Genomic DNA, 22037 nt, shown 5'->3' on the forward strand with positions numbered 1-22037 from the left:
CCATAATACAAAGTCTAACAGTCTATTCAGTAGGACTATCAGCTGTGTACTGTATCCACCTCCTGCACAACACAACTGATGGTCCCAACCCCATTTATAAGGCTTGAAATCCCACTTATTAAACCTGACAGGGCACACCTGTGAAGTGAAAACCATTTCAGGTGATGACCTCTTGAAGCTCATCAACAGAATGCCAAGAGTGTGTGGAGCAGTAATCAAAGCAAAAGGTGGCTACTTTGAAGAACCTAGAATATAAGACATATTTTCAGTTGTTTCACACTTTTTTGTTCAGTATATAATTCCACATGATGTTAATTCATAGTTTTGATGCCTTCAGTGTGAAGCTAGAATATTCATAGTCATGAAAATAAAGACAACTCTTTGAATGAGAAGGTGTGTCCAAACTTTTGGTCTGTACTGTATATATATATATATATATATATACATACAAGACAGACTCCTGTCATCTGCAGAAATACTCAGATGATTCTGCAGTTGTTGGTGGATCAGAGATGGACAAGAAGCTGAGTACAGGAAGGTGGTGGACCACATTGTGGCATGGTGTGGAAACAATCATCTCATCTTGAACGTGACTAAAACAAAGGAGATGATTGTAGATTTTAAGAGAAACAGGAATAAGTCAAAAACTATTTCTATCATGGGAGACAAGAAGTGGAGGTGGTGGAGGAGTATAAATACCTCGGTGTTCACCTGGACAACAGACTAGAGTGGAGATGCAACTGTGAAGCCATCTACAAGAAGGGACAGAGCAGACTGTACTTCTTGAGGAAGCTTAGGTCCTTTGGTGTTTGCAGCAAGATGCTGCATATCTTCTATAAGTCTGTTGTGGAGAGTGTGATCTCTTCTACCATCATCTGCTGGGGAAGCAGCATCAGAGCCAGGGACTTAAAAAAGCTCAACAAGCTGATAAAGAAGGTTGGCTCTGTTCTGGAGACTCCTCTGGAACCTCTGGAGATCATTGTGGAAAGAAGGATTTTTCATAAAATGAAGAACATTATGGAGAACCCTGAGCATCCTCTTCATCAGACTGTCCTACAACAACAGAGTGTCTTCAGTCAGAGGCTTCTTCAGATCTGCTGTAAGACGGAGCGCTACAGGAGATCCTTCCTGCCCACAGCCATCAGCATCTACAACGACTCTTTGAGGAAACCTTCATAATATGAGCTATAACAACATTTAATTTCCCTTTGGGATTAATAAAGTAGTTTTGAATTGAATTGAATATATATAGTTATTTCCTTGTTAACAGATGGTAAATGACCACAGGGTTGTGTTCTCTCTCCCTTATTGGAACAGCCTGTACACCAACAGCTGCAGCAATCACTATACAGGATGGCATATTTTAAAGTTTGCACATGACACAGTTATTGACAGCCTGTTACAGGAAGAGGATGACTCACCTGCTCAGGTAGTGGAGGATTTGTGGTGTGACAACTCCTATTACCAAAGATCTGTATATAGATTTTAGGAAAAAGTCCAGTCCCACCACCTTTAGTTCTTATTAACGGAGTGGTGTGTGTTCAGGGCTCTAAGTACCTGGGTGGTGTCATCGGTAATAAGCTGATATTCAGTGACAAGTCATCAAAAAAGCACATAAAAGACTGCTCCTACTTCCTAAGTGAAATCAATTTAGTATTTGTAAAAAGTTGAGGACCATCTTTTATAGCTCTACGATACAATCTGGCCTTACATTGTCCTTCATCACTTGGTTCGGCAGCTTATCAGTATGAAACAAAAACAGCATGAAGCAAGTAATAAAATCGGCTGGTAAAATGATTGGCTCTAAATTACCTGATCTAACAGAAACATTTTTATAAAGGGTTAGACAATAGGCAAAAGCTATTCTTCACTGTCCTCGTCATCCGCTTCATGATGTACCTGAGCTCCTACCATCTGGAAACAGATTCAGGCAGCCTAAATCTAGGACCAACAGAAGGAAAAACTCTTATTACTCAGGCCATTGTTTAGACAAATTTAAAAAGTGATGGTTGTGTTATTCTTAGTTGGATTGTTAGTTGTGAAGTTGTAGAGTGACCATGTCCGTGTTTTGTTTTCTATGGTTTCCACCAGGCCGCTTCACTGCTTCTGGACCTGGACGATATGATGTACTTAAAGAAACCATGAGTTCTGCTCTCTGGCAGAAGATCCTGCACGTTTTAAGACATAAAATCACAAAGTGTTTCAAAATAAACTAATAAGCCACAAAAAGCAACAATGGATAAAAAACTAAAGAAATGAATAAAAGCATATTTTAAAAGATATGTTCTTAATTGACGTTTAATAGAAACCAATAAGTCCACCGAGTCTGGGCTGAACAGAAAGTTTTGTCTCCTTTTATTTTTATATTAGTATGGGGAACCATCAGCAGGCCCTGGTCACAGGACCTCTGGGACCTGCCAGAGACATGTGGGTGAAGAGGCCTGCTTACATAACCTGGTGCCTATCCTTGAAGCCCTCTCCAAGTCAGTAGAAGAATCTTAACTTGCACTCTAAAATAAACCTGACGCCAGCGTAACTACATCAAGATTGGAGCCACATGTGAAAACTTGGAGGATTTTGTCAGAAGCCTGGCAGCAGCATGTTAAACGATTGTTGACCTTAGATTCAAGCTCAGTGGGGTTATGCTGCAGAACAATGATTCGAAGCACATTGTCATCTTGGAATGGTTTAAAAATAAAATAAAAACAAAATGAAGGTGGTGCAGTTAGTAGCACTGTTGCCTTGCAGCAAGAAGGTCCTGAGTTTGACTCCTGACTTGGGAGTTTGCATGTTCTCAGGGTACTCTAGCTTCCTCCAATAATCCAAAAATATGAGTGTTAGGTTAACTGGTCTCTCTGGATGGGTTTTGCACATGGTTGTTTGTCCTGTGTGTCTCTATGTTGCCCTGCGATGGATTGGCGACTTGTCTAGGATGCACCTCACGTCTCGCCCATAGACTGCTGGAGATAGGCACCAGCTTCCCTGCTGGTGCCTATCTCCTAAAATCCTAAAATGGATGGATGAAGTTTTTGGAGAGGCCTAGTCAAAGTCTGGACATCCATTTGATAGAGATGCTGTGGCATGACCTTAAACAGGTCGTTTATGCACGAAAACCCTCCAGTGATGCTGAATTAAAACAATTCTTCAAAGCAGAGTTGGTCAGAATTCCTCCACAGTAATAGAAAAGACTCATAAATAACTAGTTATTATGGTTAGGGAACAGTTACTTTTTCACATAGGGTCATGTTGGTCTGGATTGAGTTTTTAAATGAAATTTTTTTTTTTGTATCTACTCAGATTATCTGACAATAGTTTCAGGAAAATTTATCTTCTTCAAATTTCCGTTTGTATCTTGTCAAATCTTTCTCACTCTAACACACAGACTACATATATACTACTAAACAGACTCATTTAATCAGCAGGTAGCTGCAGTGTTTGAAAGCACAAAATACAGAAACATGTGTGATTAGCTTGTTTTAGTATAGCATATATCTGAGTACAGATCAATGATCAAGAGCTCCACACGGCAGTCCCAGTGATACCACTTCTGTTGGATGATACACCCTCCGCAGCGGGAGGTGGCGCTAATGTTCTCATCCTGCTATATGAGTCCGCGACTAAAGAAGTGATTGTGACGCCGTACTTACGTCAGTGCGTGATATCCCTCCGCGTGAGAGAACCGCGCGCTCCTTTCCCTCGCGAACGGGCGGCGTTTCTGCGAGCTGCGGCCGTCAACGTTTCCTGCATCGTCCGAGTAAATCCCAAACGAATCTAACCGAGCCCAGCCGAACCTGCTCTGTGGCTGCCTCAGACTGGGCTCCAAGGAACCAGATCCTTCGTTGTTATCAAACCTGACGAAGTGAAGAGCGTCGGCAGCAGCAGCAGTAGGAGCAGCCGGGCCACAGGATGGAGCTCATCACTATCCTGGAAAAAACCGTCTCTCCGGGTAAGTACCAGGTTGTATCGGTTTATCCAGTCGGCCCTGGGGCTCTCTGTTCGGTACCGACGGAGGGGTGGTGGTGGAGTAGCGAGAGAAGGCTTATCTAAGGGCGGAAGGAGCTATTAGCTCCTAATGCTAAGTGAGCTAACTGAGGCCTGTCGCGGCGAGTGACTCCGCACTCTGGTCGGACTTTAGGCACTATCTTAGGATAATATAAACCAACCAGGGTGTTCTGACCCAGTCTGAAAATAACAAGAGAGCATAATTATGGTGTCCAGGTCACTCGAGGGGTGATGTGGCAGGTGGGGGAGGCTGAACCGGACCCCGACCCTGCCCATGCCCAGTGCAGCCTCTCTGTTAGCCTATTAGCGCGGCTGACTTACACCGTCGGCCTCCTTCTCCGGTTCAGTGTCCAGAACTGAAACAGAAAGGAAGAACTGTTCTAGGTTAATGTGTTGGATGTTCTGGGTTGTTAACGCTAAACTTAGAGCCGTTTTTTCCAGTTGTACCGACTCCCGTCCCCGGAACCGTTCGTGTTCCGGTCAGCGGCTAGCTTTAGCAGCTAACACACATGTTAGATCCTCGGCGGGTTTCTACTGCAGAGCGGGCTGTTCCTGCGTGGAAACGTGACGGCGTGGAAATGGACCACTCAAATGTGGATCCGCTGCTGAGCCGTTTCACGAGAGTTTAGACTGCATCGAAGCTGGTATCTGATTCTTAACTGCGGATTAAAAGGCTGTTTGACTGTTTTTAGGGAGTCTGCACAAACTTAGAGTAGCTTTGGCTCCAAATCCACAAGAAATTAATCAAATCTGGACTGAGTTATTGTACAATAAATGTTTTTTAAAACACAGCTTCTCAGCTGCAGCTGTAAAGGCTTTAACTAGACCACCTTGGGTCAGGTAAGAAGTAAATACATGAACCTTGGGCTGGTCCATTCCAAACAAACACATCAGGTAGAAATCAGTTTGTTAGAATGTTAACTCCGTGTACCACATTCTAGTCTCAGTTTTTTCTTTGTAAACTTTTAATAAGTTTGAATTCTGTGTTGTTGTGTTTTTGCATTCAAACCAGAAGTCCATTTAGATGGCGTCCATCTTGAAAAAAGAAATATTTAAACTGATCAAACCTAGACTCAATTATTAAATCAATGACCTGTAAAACTGCTGAGAATGGTAACTTCATCACTTGTTTGGCATGTAGACCACCTTGGATCATGTCACATGTGAAAACGTTGCACTGTTCAGAACCTTTTGACATTATGGGCAGATTCTGGAAAACTCAGTTCTGTAGTATTTTAGAGGCTGTTAATTCACCATAAAACAATCCAATCTAGAGATACGATTAATAAACCCTTTATGCTCTTTGCAAAATGAGAGATGGCGTGTATTTTTTCTCCATGGGGTCTGAAAATTACATCACTGAAACGGATCAAACCTGGGCTAAAGTATTGTTTTACACTGATTATCACAGATTTATTGTTATTACAACATGACTACATATTATATTAGTATTGCACAGAACTGCTTGAGCTGCAATTAATATTAGCAGCCATGCATTTAAGCTCTAATGCCATCAGACTGTAGTTAAACAGTTTGTGTTGAGATGGAAATGAGTTCTTCCAGTAGCTGAATAAATCAAACGCTATCTGGGGTCTGTGTTTGCATTGAACTCAAAGCAAAAAGATGTTAACACTGTTTTATGTATGCGTATATTTATTGTAAATCACATTGTTCTTACATTTGCATTATTGCATTTCTCTAAAAGGTTATGAGCCTATTTTACACCGAATAGATGCTTTTGTTTCAGGGTTTGTGTCAACTTTACTGGTGAAAACACAGAAGTGTAACTTCAGTTCACATAATACAAAAATCTCCTTTCATCAATCATCTTCCACTAATATAAGGCAGGGTCACATGTCAAGGAGGGAAATCCAGAATCTGCACTGCTTGGCCCACATGTCCCTCTCTGCTACTGCTTCTCCATGTTTTCCTCACCACTCAGTGAACATTAGCACCTCTCTGGTCTTCAGTTGGGCAGCATCTCCAAACGATGAACCCGATCTGAACCTGTCTACAAGGACCTGCTACGGTCCAAGAGCGCAGTTAGATATCAACTGCTCCTCAAGAATAACTTCTTCCTCTCTGTCCTCAGATCGGCATGAACTGGAGGCGGCGCAGAAGTTTCTGGAGCAGGCGGCGATAGAGAACCTGGTTAGTACTAGGGCGCTTTGTGGAGGAGGTGGAGGTCCTGCAGGTAGAGGGCGAGGAGCTCTGGGAAGCTGAAACTAGACCTGCATCTTTCTCTCCTGTAACACACATCTACACACTCATTTAGCCACAGTGAGCCCAGTTACACTAACAGGGACCAGCATCTTATTACACACACTGTTTGAAAGTCAATTAGTGGGTTTCGATCATTCTAAAGAATCATCCAACAAATCCCAGCGGATTAAAAACAGGTTTGTGAATGATCTTAGCAATCTCTCCTAACAATTACACCAGGTTTCTTCACAGTCTCAAAGTACAGGAAAAACATGGAATTTGCTTTAATTGGTCCAAGTTTTACATATGAGATTCCAGGTTCCTCGTCTTATCTTCTTGAAGCTAAAAATAAACCTTCCGTAGGTCCAGAAGGTTATCAGGCTCTGCTAGTAAGTTTGTTGTCTAAGTGAATAATTTAACAGCAAAAGTAACTCCAATAGAACTATTATTAGTATCTCATGGATGTGATGATGGAGGAGGTGACATAACTCTGCTCTTAGCTGGTCCAGAACCCTGCACAGATCTAAATGGATCACTGAAATCTTTAGTCACACTGAGACGTTTACAGTGAGATGATTGGGTGGCCTGATTGGCTCTATTGTCCAGGCTGTGACTTTATTCATCTTAAATTGGCACCGTTTCCTTTTAGTGTGCTTCCTTTGGCCAGCAGGTGGCGCCTCCTGCAGAGAAAGTAAAGTTCAGTCCCAGAATGCTGCTGGGATATTTGAGTTTATATGCGGTGTGCATTATGACAGGAGATAAAGCATGTGGGGATTTATGGCTTAATGCTCACTGACTGCTTTTCTTCATGTGTCGCCTGCTTCGTGTAGTCTACAGCAGTAAGGACTCCATCAGGCTTCAATCATGTTCTGACCAGCAGACGTTTAGTTTCTGTGTGAATAGTTGAAGGTTACCAGTCGTCTTACTGACTAAACGCTACAAATGTACGTTATGTTTATAGAGTGGAGGACTTCAGGTAGTTGGGATCAGAAATCCTAACATCTCCAGCAGCTTCAGAGTTGATTCGTGGAAGAAAATCACACAAAATCTGGCTTATTGGATGAAACCTGCCAGCAGTCACTACAGACCTGATTAAAACAAAGCTGCAAATATGCTGCCCTCTGGTGCTGATAATCAGGGCTAAAGATCTCTGTCTCCATCCTGCTGTTTGAACATTAAAGGTTTTAGTTTCTGCTTCAGGCTCCTGTGGACTCATTGATTTCAGTTTCTGGTGTTTAGAACAAGACTCGACCTCCAGTTGGGTCACACTGTTGAACTGTTGTATGATCTGAGGGTGTGGAGCAGATTCAGGAAGGATTAGGACTGCTTGACATGCTAGCACAAACATGAAGTCAGAAATTCCCAGTGCATTGTGGGTCACTGAGTATTTTCAAAGCACAGTTGGCCAGAGATCAGAGTCTACCAACTTTCCAAGGATCAACTTTGATCAGTGATAAGCAGGTTAGATGCTTTCCTCGCTGTTCATTAAACTATCATTGATCTATGAACTCCCACCATCTTCTGGCTGTAAACGCACCAACCAGCAGCATGCAGTGTGATGCACTTCACAGTTCAATAAAAATCAGGCTAAACTACTCTATTTTTGGCAGAACCTGCAGCTGTACATTGTTGAACTCATAATCGGTGCAGATCAGACCTCAGAGAAAACCAGAAACTCTCTGCTTAACTCTGACTAAAGTTTTAAATAATCACAGATTATATACTAGAGTAAAAGGAAGGTGCTGAATTGTTCTATTTCAGTGGTTTATTTGCAAAAAAAAAAAAAAGTCTTAAGAATGTGTTCAAATTCACGTCTTAAAACGTTCGACGTTATTTAGGGAAGGCCTTTTTGCATTTTGAACACAGAATAAAAACCAACATGAGTGAAACACTCATTCTGACAAACTGACCCAGCGGGTTAACATGCTGTGACACATTTATTCAAGGATATTTTCCTTGCTCTGACATTTAAAGGTCATTTAGGAAGCAGAACATGTTGACTCAGCTGGTTCCCTCTGTTTCTCCTCCAGCCCACCTTCCTGGTGGAGCTGTCCAAGGTGCTAGCAAACCCCGGCAACACGCAGGTGGCTCGAGTGGCTGCAGGTCTGCAGGTGAAGAACTCTCTGACCTCCAAAGACCCTGATGTGAAATCGCAGTACCAGCAGAGATGGCTGGCTATAGACACCAACGCTCGCCGCGAGATCAAGAACTACGTAAGTACTCGCCGACCCTCTTCAGATCTGCTGGAAGTTCTCCCACTAACCCTGATCTATGTCCGGCAGGTTCTACAAACTCTGGGCACAGAGACGTACCGGCCCAGCTCGGCTTCGCAGTGTGTTGCTGGCATCGCCTGTGCAGAGATTCCCGTAAACCAGTGGCCCGAGCTGATCCCGCAGCTGGTAGCCAACGTCACGGACCCATCCAGCACCGAGCACATGAAGGAGTCCACGCTGGAGGCCATTGGATACATCTGCCAGGACATTGTGAGTGGTAGCACACATTGAGATCACATCAGGCAGCTGTTGGTTCCTGGTGGTCTTTTCCTTACTGGCACTAACTGGATCCCACCATCATGTTGCTTCAAGGAAACATCATTTCCATGACTGCAATGTTTTATTAATGAAGCTATTTTTGGCATAATAAAACTTGACCACCTCTTTACCTTCTCAGGTTAATGTGTTACAGGTACAGAGACCCTGAAGGCAGGACCTTTCAATAACTGAGCTGACCCAGAAGAGAAGCTAGATGCGTTAGCAACATCTTTTCTGCAGAACCAGTTTCCTCAGGTTTAGGGAGTGTTTGATGGGTCCACTGTGATTATGTAGATGATTGGTTTATATCTGCAATCCTCTAAGATTGAGGATGCACCGCCGTCACCTGAAGGTCACGGTTTCTGCAACGTCTCAAACTGTTGAGGTTTTAGGCCTTAAAAATGAGAGTCACAGAAACCTTGGTGATGTATTTGAAAGTTGAATCTGGGTTTGTGCTGTTTGGTGGCATATGTCAGACTGAGGTCAGAAGCAGCCATCCGGTCCTGATCGTTCTGGCGGTTCTGAACGGATCCAATGTCTGAATGTTGCCGTGATGTATTTCCGCAGGATCCCGAGCAGCTGCAGGAGACCGCCAATCAGATCCTGACGGCCATCATCCAGGGCATGAGGAAGGAGGAGCCCAGCAACAATGTGAAGCTGGCCGCCACCAACGCGCTGCTCAACTCGCTGGAGTTCACCAGAGCCAACTTCGACAAAGAGGTGCAGAACCAGAACCAGCGCTCAGGGACACGGCTGATTTTCAGTGTAGAGGTGTATGAGCAGCAAAGCAGGATGCTGAGTTGACCTGTGTGTGTTTTCAGACGGAGAGACACTTCATCATGCAGGTGGTCTGTGAAGCGACCCAGTGTCCCGACACCAGAGTGAGTCCTATCACGACCCGGTAAAGCTCCTGTTCAGCTGATCCGTCTTTAACTCCTCCCATCTCCTCTTCCTGTACTCAGGTGCGCGTGGCAGCCCTGCAGAACCTGGTGAAGATCATGTCCCTGTATTATCAGTACATGGAGACGTACATGGGCCCCGCCTTGTTTGCGGTAAGAAACTTCGACAGATCTGGTCCGAAACTCTTCGTCCTCTGGCTTTTTAAAACAGGCGCTGATTAAGAGAGGAACTAGAATAAACCAAATACAAGGATTGATTGGTTTGGGTCAAACTTCAGGATTATGTTGTTAAGCGTTAACTGGACAGGATGAGAGATCGGATCTGGATGAGAAAGCAGCAGCCAGACTGAAACAGTAACATCCCTGCAGGATGCCTCCATCCAACCACAAACTTCAGGGTGTTTGATTAAGATTTCATGTCCAACACAAAGTAGTGGAAGGAGAAAGATTCCTAGTTGTCCTGCTGGAAGGTCCACTCCAGTCGGAGGTCTTCTGCAGCCTCTAACAGGGTTTCCTCCAGGATTGACCAGGATTTGGCTCCATCCATCGTCCTCTGACTAGATTTTCTGTCCCACATCATGATGCTGCCACCACCATGGTTCACTGTAGGACTGATGTATTCAGGTCTGTTGTTCATAGTTCAGAACCTTTCATCATATCTGGTTTTTGAAGAATTCAGCAACATTACATGTTTCTTTCAGGAATGTGCAGATTTGACTTTTGACATCCCTCAGCTCTGTTCTTTAGTTTGACCTGAGCTTTAATTGAAGGACACTGACTCATGACTGTCCCCTGCTGAGAGGGATGATCTGGGTTCACGTGACCACTCAGGAGATGGAGATGTGTGGGCTTCTGCTGGAGAACCTTTGAGTAAACTGCTGGTTACTGTGTTGAAGAGTCCTGGTAAATAATTATGGATAATCGGGTGTCTCCAAAAACATTGGAGCTGATTTAGGAAGCATGAACTTCTGCCTGGCGTTACCAGAATAAGGTCCAGTCTACAGCTCTGTCTGCTCATTAAATATTACAGTAAATGAGAGAAATTATTACCTCTGGTTTAGTCCTTCAGCGTTGAACCTGTGGCTGAGTTCTGGATCTGCCAACTCCTCCTGGTGTGAACCCATGTTTCCACTAGGGGTGCTGTTTTTGACATACTGAAGACCTGCTTTTATCAATAAAAATAAACCTTGTTGGCATCACAGATGAGGCCCCCTGCAGTCTGGAGAACTCTGGAGTTTCATTTCAGTATTTATCGGGTCCAGATAAATTGGAAAAGGAAATATCGGACTGTATTACTGGACTTAATATTGTCTAAACATCATCTCCTTCCTGTCCCTCCAGCTTATATATTTAAAGTCTGACCACTGCAGAAACATCTCCCATAAACTCATAATGATGGTTTGAATTTGACAAAAGTCTGAGAACAGAGAAAATCTGTTGTCTTTGCAACATTGTGGACGCTAGATGTGTTTAAGTTGGAAGAAAATTCAGGATCTGTCGGTCAGACATTATTCAAGTAATTCGTTGTTTGCTCCTGAGATGGTTGACGCCCCTCCTCAGGTTTAATGTTGGAGCCACAGCAGCAGTTAGCTCTGGTGGTTCGGAGCAGAAACATTTCTAAATGAGGTTAAGTTGACCTCTGATGTGCTCTTCTGGTTCAGATCACCATCGAGGCGATGAAGAGCGACATCGATGAGGTGGCTCTGCAGGGTATCGAGTTCTGGTCGAACGTCTGTGATGAGGAGATGGACCTGGCCATCGAGGCCTCAGAGGTGTGTTTCAGGTCTTTTTTGGACACTCTGTCAATTTCCGTTTCTCTGATCATCTCTTCCTGTTTCCTCTTGGCCAATGGCAGGCCTCGGAGCAGGGACGCCCCCCTGAGCACACCAGTAAGTTCTACGCGAAAGGAGCGCTGCAGTACCTAGTCCCCATCCTGACCCAGACCCTGGCCAAACAGGTGCTGTACCCGTTGCTCTGTCTGCACGCGCTCAGTGCGAGTCTGTGTGTGACCGTTCATGTGTCTGCAGGACGAGAACGATGACGACGATGACTGGAACCCCTGCAAGGCTGCAGGCGTGTGTCTGATGCTGCTGGCCACCTGTTGCGAAGACGATGTGGTTCCCCACGTTCTGCCCTTCATCAAGGAGAACATCAAAAACCCAGACTGGCGGTACCGAGACGCCTCCATCATGGCCTTTGGCTCCATTCTGGAAGGGCCCGACCTGAACCAGCTCAAACCACTTGTCATACAGGTGAGCCGCTGTTGCAGGAAGTTCACCTGATCTTGTAGAAGCGAGTCTCTGACCACGCTGCTCCCTACAGGCTATGCCCACACTGATTGAGCTGATGAAAGACCCCAGCGTGGTGGTGAGGGACACCACGGCGTGGACCATGGGCCGGATCTGCGAGCTGCAGCCAGAAGCTGCCATCAACGAAGTCTACCTGGCCCCCCTGCTGCAGTGTCTGATTGAGGGCCTGGGTGCCGAGCCCAGGGTGGCCTCCAACGTCTGCTGGGTGAGGTGAAGGGCCTGTGCACGGGCGGGTTCTGATCCAATCTCCAAGCTAACATGTTTTTCTTTAACAGCGGTCCAACAGTGTGGTTCAGGGAAAAATAATTTACATACATTCCCACAGAGAGCTGCAGACCCTACAGGGTTGCTGGGAACCTTTTAGTTTCTGTGCTGCTGATCCGAAATCGGGACCAGAATCTTTATTTGATTAAAAACTGAGCTGACAAACCTTTTGGTTCTGGACCTGCTGGAGGTTCTGATGGTGGAATAATCTGCAGTAAAAGTCCCACCGTACAGCATTAACACAGATGTTCAAAATAATCTTAATTAGTTTGCTTTAAACCAGAAAAGCAACATTCCTTGTGAGAGCCGGGAATCAGGGACTATTTAACAGTTTAATATCAACCTAAAATCATTTTTGGAATAAATTCATCTAAAAAATAAAACGTTCCCTTCATCAAACGGCCAGTTTCAGTCCACCAGTTACATTCAGCAGAGCCGTTCTGTCTGGCTTCAGAGACCAGTGGATCATCAGCAGCGCAGTGGGAGGATAACTGGTGCTGAGCTACAACAGCTCCAAGCTGCAACAAATAGAGAAACTAAAGGAGGGGACAAGAATCGAGCCTTGCTGGACCCCACATGACAGAGGAGCACTAGAAAAGATAAAAAGAGAAAGTTCTGCCCGATGAGAAGGGAAGGTCCACACAGCTAGAAGACAACTCGAGTCACTCTGGCATTTCATCTGGAAACTTCAGCAGTAGGAACAGGAAACACCTGGAAAAGCACCACATGCTTGGTTCACACAGAAATGATTATTCAGCTTGAAGCTGAAGCAGGAGGACAAAGCTTCTTCAGAAGACCTGATGCTGGGTTTATCTTCTGCCATGAACACTCCATAATTAACTGAAACACACTGTCCTCCATCAGGCCTTCTCGTCTCTGGCTGAGGCGGCGTACGAAGCAACCGATGCTGCAGAGGACCAGGAGGAGCCCAGCACCTACTGCCTGTCCTCGTCCTTTGAAATCATTGTCCAGAAGCTCCTGGAGACCACCGACAGGTAGGAACCGGCTCTGCTCCAGGTTTCAGCTGACTGTATATCTGCTCTGTGGCCACTTCCTGTTTCTGAAGATACAGTAAGTTTTATCTTACTGCCTTTAGTTCTGAGAACCTGAACAGAACTGTGGGTTCAGAGCTTCAGCAGAATGAAGAAGTGTGGGAATACAGACAGTCCATGGAATCTGGGGTGTTTTCAGTCTGAAGACACATCTTCTAGCGTTCTGATGATATATGGAGCAGGACAGGACTGACAGCATCCATCCCTGGTTGGGTTTGGGTTCTTTAATGCAGGAAATGTGACTGAATTTGTTCTATAGATTAATTCTCCATGGAGACTTTCTGCAGCAGAAAGTCCACATGAAGCCTGTCAGAGCAGCTAAGCTCACAAGTTTAGAAGGGGATTCTCCTTTAAGGTGTCTCTCTGCCGTGCTTCCGCCCCCTCAGGCCCGACGGCCACCAGAACAACCTGCGTTCAGCTGCCTATGAAGCTCTGATGGAGATCGTGAAGAACAGTGCCAAAGACTGCTACCCTGCAGTCCAGAAGACCACGCTGGTGATCATGGAGCGGCTGCAGCAGGTCCTGCAGATGGAGGTGAGTCACCATGATTGGAACACCAGAGGCATTCAACACTGCAGCTTTTAATTTGAAAGGATGTCCTGGGTGATGCTGTCTTCCTGTGTGCAGTCTCATATCCAGAGCACCTCGGACCGGATCCAGTTCAATGACCTGCAGTCGCTGCTTTGCGCCACACTTCAGGTGAGACTTCACCCCTGAACTCATACAGTCACGCTTTTATTTTGAAGGTCTACTGAACATTTCCGGTTCCCCTGCAGAACGTTCTCCGGAAGGTTCAGCACCAGGACGCCCTGCAGATCTCGGATGTGGTGATGGCATCTCTGCTGAGGATGTTCCAGAGCACCGCGGGGTCCGGAGGCGTTCAGGAGGACGCTCTGATGGCCGTCTCCACGCTGGTAGAAGGTACGAACCCGCTGGGTCGTTGCAGCGTCTTGTTTTTCCAGGTGGCTTTGGTTGGAGCTCACCGTGTCTCTGATGCTCGTTTCAGTTCTGGGAAGCGACTTCCAGAAATACATGGATGCCTTCAAGCCTTTCCTGGCCATCGGACTGAAGAACTACGCCGAGTATCAGGTCTGTTTTTATTTTCCCATCTGGGTGGAGACTTTATAAAGTCATAAAGATTAGATTTAATTACATCCTTTATTTGATGCGTCACATTTTACCCTCCGAGATGTTTAAAACTGGACCTGCTGTGTCTATAAAGCGCTAATCTAAATGAAGAACTCAGACACGAACAAAAATGAGTAGATCCATCAGAACATGAAGGAATTGGCAGATTGTCTCCATTTATGCATCAAAGCTTTTGTCTCCAAGTTTTACTGAACTCAAAGTAAATTCTGATGGTTTAATTCATACGTTGTTAATTAATTGTTTTCTTAGTCTTGATGCATTTAATGACTGGGAAGAAAATTGGGTTTTCCAGGATCTGAAACCAGTTGCTTTCAGTCTCTGGTTGATTGACGCGGTGTGGAAACAGTTGTTGAATTGTTACATTGTGTGTGTGTTGCTGCAGGTGTGTCTCGCTGCGGTGGGTCTGGTGTGTGACCTCTGCAGAGCTCTTCAATCCAACATCCTGCCTTACTGTGACGAGATCATGCAGCTTCTCCTGGAGAACCTGGGGGTGAGGAACACCAGGATCCTCCTGGTTTTTTACTGATGCACTGATAGCTGGTCTGTGATGATAAACCATGCACCACTCTGACTGTGATGTAAACCTACCACATTTATCTGAGACCTCCACACTGTTCCTGCAGCTCCTGCATCAACAGAACTTCCTCAAAGGTCTGTTTTTTTTACGGGTTTTAGATTGAAACCTGCAGCTTGTTGATGCTCGAAGCTGAAGATCATTTTCAGATGATCTTACAGACCTGGTCTAACTGGGTATTTTCAGCACACACCATGTGGTCTGCTCTCTGTGCTCTCTCATTGCTGTAAAACCTTCTCTGTCCTGAAGAACCCGGCTCATTCCATGTGTCTGTTTTCAGAACGAGAACGTCCACCGCTCAGTGAAGCCTCAGATCCTCTGTGCGTTCGGAGATATCGCTCTGGCCATTGGAGGAGAGTTTAAGAAGTACCTGGACATTGTTCTGGACACCCTGCAGCAGGCCTCCCAGGCTCAGGTGGACAAGGTAAGCTCAGGAGGTTCTTCCTCACAAGTGACCCTGTCTCAGATTGTGAGTTCATACCTGCAGGACCACGGTGAAGTGGAACTCTTCTTTAAACCCAAGTCTCTACTGGGTCCATCACTATTCTGCCTTCAACATGTCCTCCAGCAGCTTTTATTTAGTCTTTCTATGGCGTCTCCTACAGCTGGTTTATGCTGATGACATTCAGTGGTTTAATTGCTGCACTCGTGGTAACATGAGACGGACTCTACAACCCACACAAGTGGCTCAGGTAGTGCAGCTCATCCAGGATGGCACATCAATGCCAGCTGTGGCAAGAAGGTTTGCTGTGTCTGTCAGCGTAGTGTCCAGAGCCTGGAGGCTCTACCAGGAGACAGGCCAGTACACCAGGAGACGTGGAGGAGGCCGTAGGAGGGCAACAACCCAGCAGCAGGACCGCTACCTCCACCTTTGTGCAAGGAGGATCAGGAGGAGTACTGCCAGAGCCCTGCAAAATGACCTCCAGCAGGCCACAAATGTGCATGTGTCTGCACAAACGGTTAGAAACCGACTCCATGAGGATGGTATGAGGGCCTGACGTCCACAAATGGGGGTTGTGTTCACAGCCCAACACCGTGCAGGACGCTTGGCATTTGCCAGAGAACACCAGGATTGGTAAATTCTCCACTGGCGCCCTGTGGTCTTCACAGATGAAAGCAGGTTCACACTGAGCACATGTGACAGACATGACAGAGTCTGGAGACACCGTGGAGAGAGATCTGCTGCCTGCAACATCCTTCAGCATGACTGGTTTGGTAGTGGGTCAGTAATGGTGTGGGGTGACATTTCTTTGGAGGGCCAGGTCTGGGAGGAGATCCCTCAGGAGACCATCCACCGTCTCATCAGGAGCATCTCCAGATGTTGTAGGGAGGTCATACAGACACATGGAGGTCACACACAATACTGAGCCTCATTTTAACTTGTTTTAAGGACATTACATCAAAGTTGGATCAGCCTCTAGTGAGTTTTTACACTTTAATTTTGTGTGTGACTCCAAATCCAGGTCTCCTTTGGTTCATAAATTTGATTTCCATTGATGATTTTTGTGTGATTTTGTTGTCAGAACATTTAACTTTATACAGAACAAAGTATTTAATGAGAATATTTCATTCATTCAGATCTAGGATGTTATTTGAGTGTTTCCTTTAGTTTTTAGAGCAGTGTATTTTATACTGACGTGTTTTTGTCTGCGGTGTTGTGGCTGAATGTGAAGAGCTCTTTCTTAAAATAATCTGAAAGACTCAGACCGGGTGGTTCTGTGAACTCTTCCAGACAGACTACGACATGGTGGACTACCTGAACGAGCTGAGAGAAGGCTGCCTGGAGGCCTACACCGGGATCATCCAGGGTCTGAAGGGAGACCAGGAGAACGTCCACCGTAAGACAAACACTTCCTCTGTCTCTGATCAGTGGCGACGTCGGTTCCTCCTCCTGTCTGCAGGCCAACAGGAGGATTTTACGACGTCGCAGAGAAACCTGGGTCTTTATCACCCAGGAAGCTTCTGGCTCCGGCCAAAATAAAACGGCTTCCTGGTTTTGCGGGACCCAACAGACGAATTTTAACCTGAGTTTAACTTTGAAAACCCAGTCTGCCTCCTCATGCTTACCTGTTTCTCCTCTACAGCTGATGTGATGCTGGTCCAGCCTCGCGTGGAGTTCATCCTCTCTTTCATCCACCACATCGCTGAGGATGAGGACCACTCTGATGGAGTGGTGGCCAACGCTGCTGGACTCATCGGGTAAGAATGGCCCTGCTTCAGGTTTCTCACAGCTAGAGCAGAAAAACGACATGATCCTCCTAATGTGTGAGTTTGGTCCATGAGGAGAAATCATGCACCACGCTGACTTTGTGATGCACAACTTAACCACAGCTTCTGAGACCAGTAACCTTCTGCAGCTCAGGCCCACTGCTCCTGCTTTCAGTGTGTTTATGTGTGTTCATATGTGTCTGCAGAGACCTTTGCACCGCCTTCGGTAAGGATATGAATCAGCTGGTGGAGATGCGTCCGCTCATTAACGATCTTCTGACAGAGGGCAGACGCTCCAAAATCGTCAAGACCAAGACGCTGGCCACCTGGGCAACCAAGGAGCTGCGCAAGCTCAAGAGCCAAGCCTGGTGAGGTCCAACACCCTGATCTCTGAGCGATGTCAAACCCTAACCCTAACCCTCAGCACATAGGAACAGTTGGACCATTCTGCAGGGACATGTTGGAAAGATCTCAGTCACCTTTTAACTATCTGCCATGAAGCTGGAAGTCTCGTTGGTTAAATGGGCCGACTAACTAAAGATCGGCCCAAACTATTTACTCCTGTTGTTGAGTCAATCTATCTGCAGTTGCTGCTGTATCTAAAACAGCTGTAAAAAGATTTCAGAACCGCTCTTCAAGCCTAAAGTTCTGACAATGCCCAGATACTCTGCACCAGCATCTTACATCTCTACTTTGGTTCATTTTTTTCAATCTTCATTAATTCACTGGCAGCTTTTGTCCTGCTTGAGGAATTCTGGTTTTATGGAGACAAAACTACAAGGCCCATGATGCACTGCAGCAAGAAATTGCTAAAGTGCCAACTGCATTTGTTCAGGGAATTAAGATCCAAATGTTCTGCTTAGATGGTCCACAACCATCTCTGTCCTCTGTGGGTGCAGTTCATTACTGTTACCACAGGGGGAGCCAGACGGAATAGAATATGACAACAGATTCTGACCCGTGAACCAGAAGAACCACGTTTCTATACAGCAGTCTAAGTTCAGGGGAACTGGTCCAAACAGGGATGTGGTGTGATAAAACCAACAGAATAAAATCCACGTTGAAATTAGGCTCCATGTTTATTTTTCTACTACTGTGATGTGCTGGGGTCAAAGTTCATGGTGACTGAAGTTGAAAGGGGTGTTCTGAGTTCAGCTGTGTTTCTATTGGACCTCTGGCCTGATTGGCTGCACATCATGGACCAGCCTGTCCTCTTGTTTCCTGATTCTGGTTTTGTTGTTTGCAGATCGCTGCGGTCCGGACTCAGAGCGACGTGAGATCAGTGAATCGTCTGGAATGAACTCTTCTGTCTGTCGCGGCGTTGGCTGTAGCAGAAGAAGTGAAGTGAGATGAGTGTCTGTGTGAGCGCGAGAGATGATGACATCACACCACCTTCAGTTCCAGCTGGCGACCCCCTCTTCCTCCTCCTCCTCCTCCTCCTTCCTCCTGGACGCCTGTGGACTAGACTGACTCCCCCTTAAAGAAACAAACCCCTTCTTCACCCTCTCGCCGTATAGCTGGCCCCTCGTATGACATCACGATGACGTCACAGACCCTCCACCTCCCCCAACATTTGGGGAGGGGGAGGGGGGGAATCTGAAGACTTTTGTGGAATCAGATTAACGAGCGACTTTGTGGACTTCTTCTGTGGAAAACTTTAGATTTTTGTTGCTCTTATTTTTCTTCTTCCGAGCACTAAAACGGAGACACGCCGGCCGAACGGCTCCGCCCGCTCCGGCAGCAGCAGCACTGAAGCCCTTCAGAGTAAAAGCTCGGTGCTGCGGAGCGAGTGCCAAATGGGAATAGTTATAGCTGAAGGTCTGGAAGCGCGTGCTGTGAGCTGCTTCACGTTGATTTCCCCGCTGCACTTGGGTTGGGAACGGGTCACTCACCGTTTTTGCTTGTTTCAAAGATTTCAGGAAATTGAAGACGTTTGTAAAAGGTTCTATTTTTCCATTACTATGATGAGAAAATAAAGTTAAAAACAATAAAATGATATGAAACATTCCCCGAGCAGTTCTGGTGATTTCGCTCTTCTTCTGGACTCAAATCGTTCTGGACTCTGATAGGAATGAACTCTGGCGCCTCCTGCTGTCTGTCTGTTTACTCAACACCACAAAGAACCATGATTTCTCCTGTTTTTTTTGTTTTTTTTTGTAAGTTCACGGCTTGGTGTGCGTTCTGGGTTCGTTGGCTGCTGTGAGCGCGCTCAGTGCAGCCTGACTGCATCACATCGCTTTCAGCCCGATAATCAACGCTGAGAGGGAGTTTCCAGCTCTTATTTTGTAAAGATGCAGCAGCTGTAGGGAGGATGGACTTCCTGTGTTAAATGATGAACCTGGAATATCGATTATTACTGAATTGTGAATGATTTAAAGCCAATCTGCTTTTTATTTCATATTAAACTTTAGTGAACTAATAAAGTCTATATTGTACTGAACCTGCTGCTTGTTCTGATGATGAAATCTGATCTGAGAGCAGCTGCAGATTTCAAAACCTCCACAGAAGAGAGCCGGGGAGGAAGAGAAAGTCCTGCAGTGGTAAGAAGTTACCAGTGAACAGTTGGGTTTGGTCTGAGCTTTAGTCCAGAACCTCCTGCTGTCAGATGGATCAACATGGCTCCCAGATTAAACCTACAGTAGATGTCTGCAGCGCTTCATTTTATCTGCAGCTACTGGGAAGTGTTGAAACCAGCTATTGTATGTCTAATGCTTTGGTGCTCAGGCTCATCCTGTCATGAATTGGTGAAGATCTGTCCACATGTAGGGATGTTGAGGTCCAGTCTTCTTGAGCTGCCACCCTGCAGATTTTAGATGCATCCCTTCATCTTCACCTCCTCAGCACACCATCAGCTCTGCAGAAGCCTGTAATCAAGGCATTCATCTGACTCAGGTGTTGGAGAACACTTTGCTGTCATAAAGAGTCTTAATTATTTTAGTTTTTAAGTCTTGTATTAAGTTTTAGTTGTGCTGCCTGGATGTTTACAGGCGAAGATTTCTCTGCTTTTATTGTCGTTGGTCCATCAGGGCAATTTTAAATATTTTATTTATAATTCCCTTTTCTCAAAGGTCTATAAATGGGCCAAGCAGTTAAGATTTAAGGAGATGTGTTGCTGAGTGAAGCAGAAATGTTGGTAAAAAGAAAAGGACATCAGAAACTGACACGTTGACCTTCAGTCGAACATCAGAAACTGACACGTTGACCTTCAGTCGAACCTGCTAACAGATGGGCGCTGATTGACTGGTTGAAGGAGTCGTTTTTAATTTGTGGCTCATGGAGTAAAGAACAGAACAGTTTCAGGTTGGAAAATGTGAGATTTCTCATCTGTTCTGATGGTTTATTTCATCAAATGTTGGAGACCTCATGCTGATGGACCAGAAAATAAATTTAAACAGCTGAGTCATGAAGGGCTGGTTAGTAGGATTAATGAGATCATATCTAATAAACAGGAGAAAGTGGCTCATTATAATATGAAATACCGCTTCATGGTACTATGAGGTATTGTCCAATTAGAAAGTAGCTCATAATGAGCTACTGTCTCATAATACTATAAGAAAGTAACTCAAGTAATTTTCATCGGGTGAAAATATTCTAAAGGTTTGAATATGAGGATAAAAACAGCTTTCTGTGTTTACTCAGGTCTTTTCTGATCTGATGAAAACAAACTAGATTCATCTGGAAGGGAGCACATACTTATTTACAGCACAGTAAGCAATAAAGTCACATGTTAAATAAAACCAGTATTTTATGCATTATTCACTAACTTAATTAAGGGGCCATTAGTCACTTCTAAAAGGTGTTAATTGAACTTCCTGAAACTGAGAAATCATGAATATAATTCCACTGCTAGTGTTTTTATAAAGTCTAAAGGTCTCATGTTAACAGATTTATTTGTATATTTACACCATTTTGCACGACCATAAATTATGAACACACTGGAAGTAGATCAGAAGACCACCATAACAACTGGGCTCATTGATGGGTCTGTGTGCACAATAAGGCAACATTGAGCTCGCTGATGCCTCCTGGCATGGAGGAAATGTTAACCTAGATCTGCTCTTATTCATCATATTCAAGATTTCACCATTGGGTCAAGCAGCACACAAGAACCTCAGTCCAGAATGTCAAATTCTGACGGATAAAAAGTCGACATCAATCAGTTTGTTTCTGATCGCACTGTTAGGAACTCTAAACTGATTCTGACTGACAGAATCCAGAGACTCCAGAAATGTAGGGCCAGTGGTTGCTACGGCGCTGGGGTGTGGTGAGCCCACAGCACCACAGACAAAAAACAGAGACATCAGAACCAACTGTGCAGATGACCTGAACAAAAGCAACCTGGGTGTACTGACCACCTCAGCAGAACCACAAGCTGATCTCTTCCATGCCATGCTGCACTGATGCAGAAAGTAATGCAAAAGGAGCCCAGACCAAGTACTGGGTGCAGATACTGTCCAGAACGTGGGCAGCTTCATTGTTCTGATCCAACAACGGATGAATGGATTCATGTGGTTCCTCTTGGACCAGCAAAGTGATTTATAATTTCTGAAAGTTGACAGGAGACATGTCTCCACTCATGGCTCCGTTCATCTAGACAAGAATCATGAGTTAAGAAGGTTGGAAAGTTGAGAGACATAATCTAACTCTGAAACTCGTTGATTTAATACAGATGAAAACCTAAAGTCAGAATAGACTAACCCTACAGTGCAGCTGTTGAGGTCTACCTCCACACACACTCTAAAAGCCTGGTATGCAGACACCCGAGACAGAACCCGTCCCTGACGTCCCATTAGCTGCAGAGTATCTCCTGAATTATCAATCATCTCTTCATATCTGCTCTCTGGATC

The 22037-nt window shown here is 45.2% G+C and overlaps 1 protein-coding gene, 1 long non-coding RNA gene and 1 other non-coding gene across 3 annotated transcripts; 2 read left to right on the forward strand and 1 right to left on the reverse strand.

Moving 5' to 3' along the window:
- Positions 1-3695: 3695 nt before the first annotated feature.
- On the forward strand, positions 3696-19198 carry LOC124864463 (importin subunit beta-1). The gene is made up of 22 exons (XM_047359251.1): positions 3696-3946; positions 6095-6153; positions 8235-8417; positions 8487-8687; positions 9303-9455; positions 9557-9616; positions 9698-9787; positions 11296-11406; positions 11490-11591; positions 11662-11886; positions 11957-12148; positions 13072-13202; positions 13646-13793; positions 13887-13958; positions 14036-14180; positions 14266-14348; positions 14791-14898; positions 15263-15406; positions 16715-16820; positions 17067-17181; positions 17397-17558; positions 18437-19198. Coding segments are annotated over exons 1-22 (2631 nt in total). The 5' UTR covers positions 3696-3906; the 3' UTR covers positions 18438-19198.
- Positions 16856-16996, forward strand: LOC124865079. The gene has a single exon (XR_007037444.1). It is a non-coding gene; the product is annotated as a small nucleolar RNA SNORA79 (small nucleolar RNA).
- Positions 18868-20892, reverse strand: LOC124864465. The gene is made up of 2 exons (XR_007037309.1): positions 20394-20892; positions 18868-20360 (listed from the first exon to the last, which is right to left on the reverse strand). It is a non-coding gene; the product is annotated as an uncharacterized LOC124864465 (long non-coding RNA).
- Between the last annotated feature and the right edge of the window lie 1145 nt (positions 20893-22037).

This window comes from Girardinichthys multiradiatus, chromosome Y, assembly GCF_021462225.1.
Source record: "Girardinichthys multiradiatus isolate DD_20200921_A chromosome Y, DD_fGirMul_XY1, whole genome shotgun sequence".
Lineage (NCBI taxonomy): Eukaryota > Metazoa > Chordata > Actinopteri > Cyprinodontiformes > Goodeidae > Girardinichthys > Girardinichthys multiradiatus.

Coding starts and splice junctions, on each gene's coding strand:
- LOC124864463 (XM_047359251.1), top strand. CDS start 3,907: ATGGAGCTCATCACTATCCTGGAAAAAACCGTCTCTCCGG. Junction 9,456..9,556: donor GAGCCAACTTCGACAAAGAG/GTGCAGAACCAG, acceptor GTGTGTTTTCAG/ACGGAGAGACACTTCATCAT. Junction 13,959..14,035: donor TGCTTTGCGCCACACTTCAG/GTGAGACTTCAC, acceptor GTTCCCCTGCAG/AACGTTCTCCGGAAGGTTCA.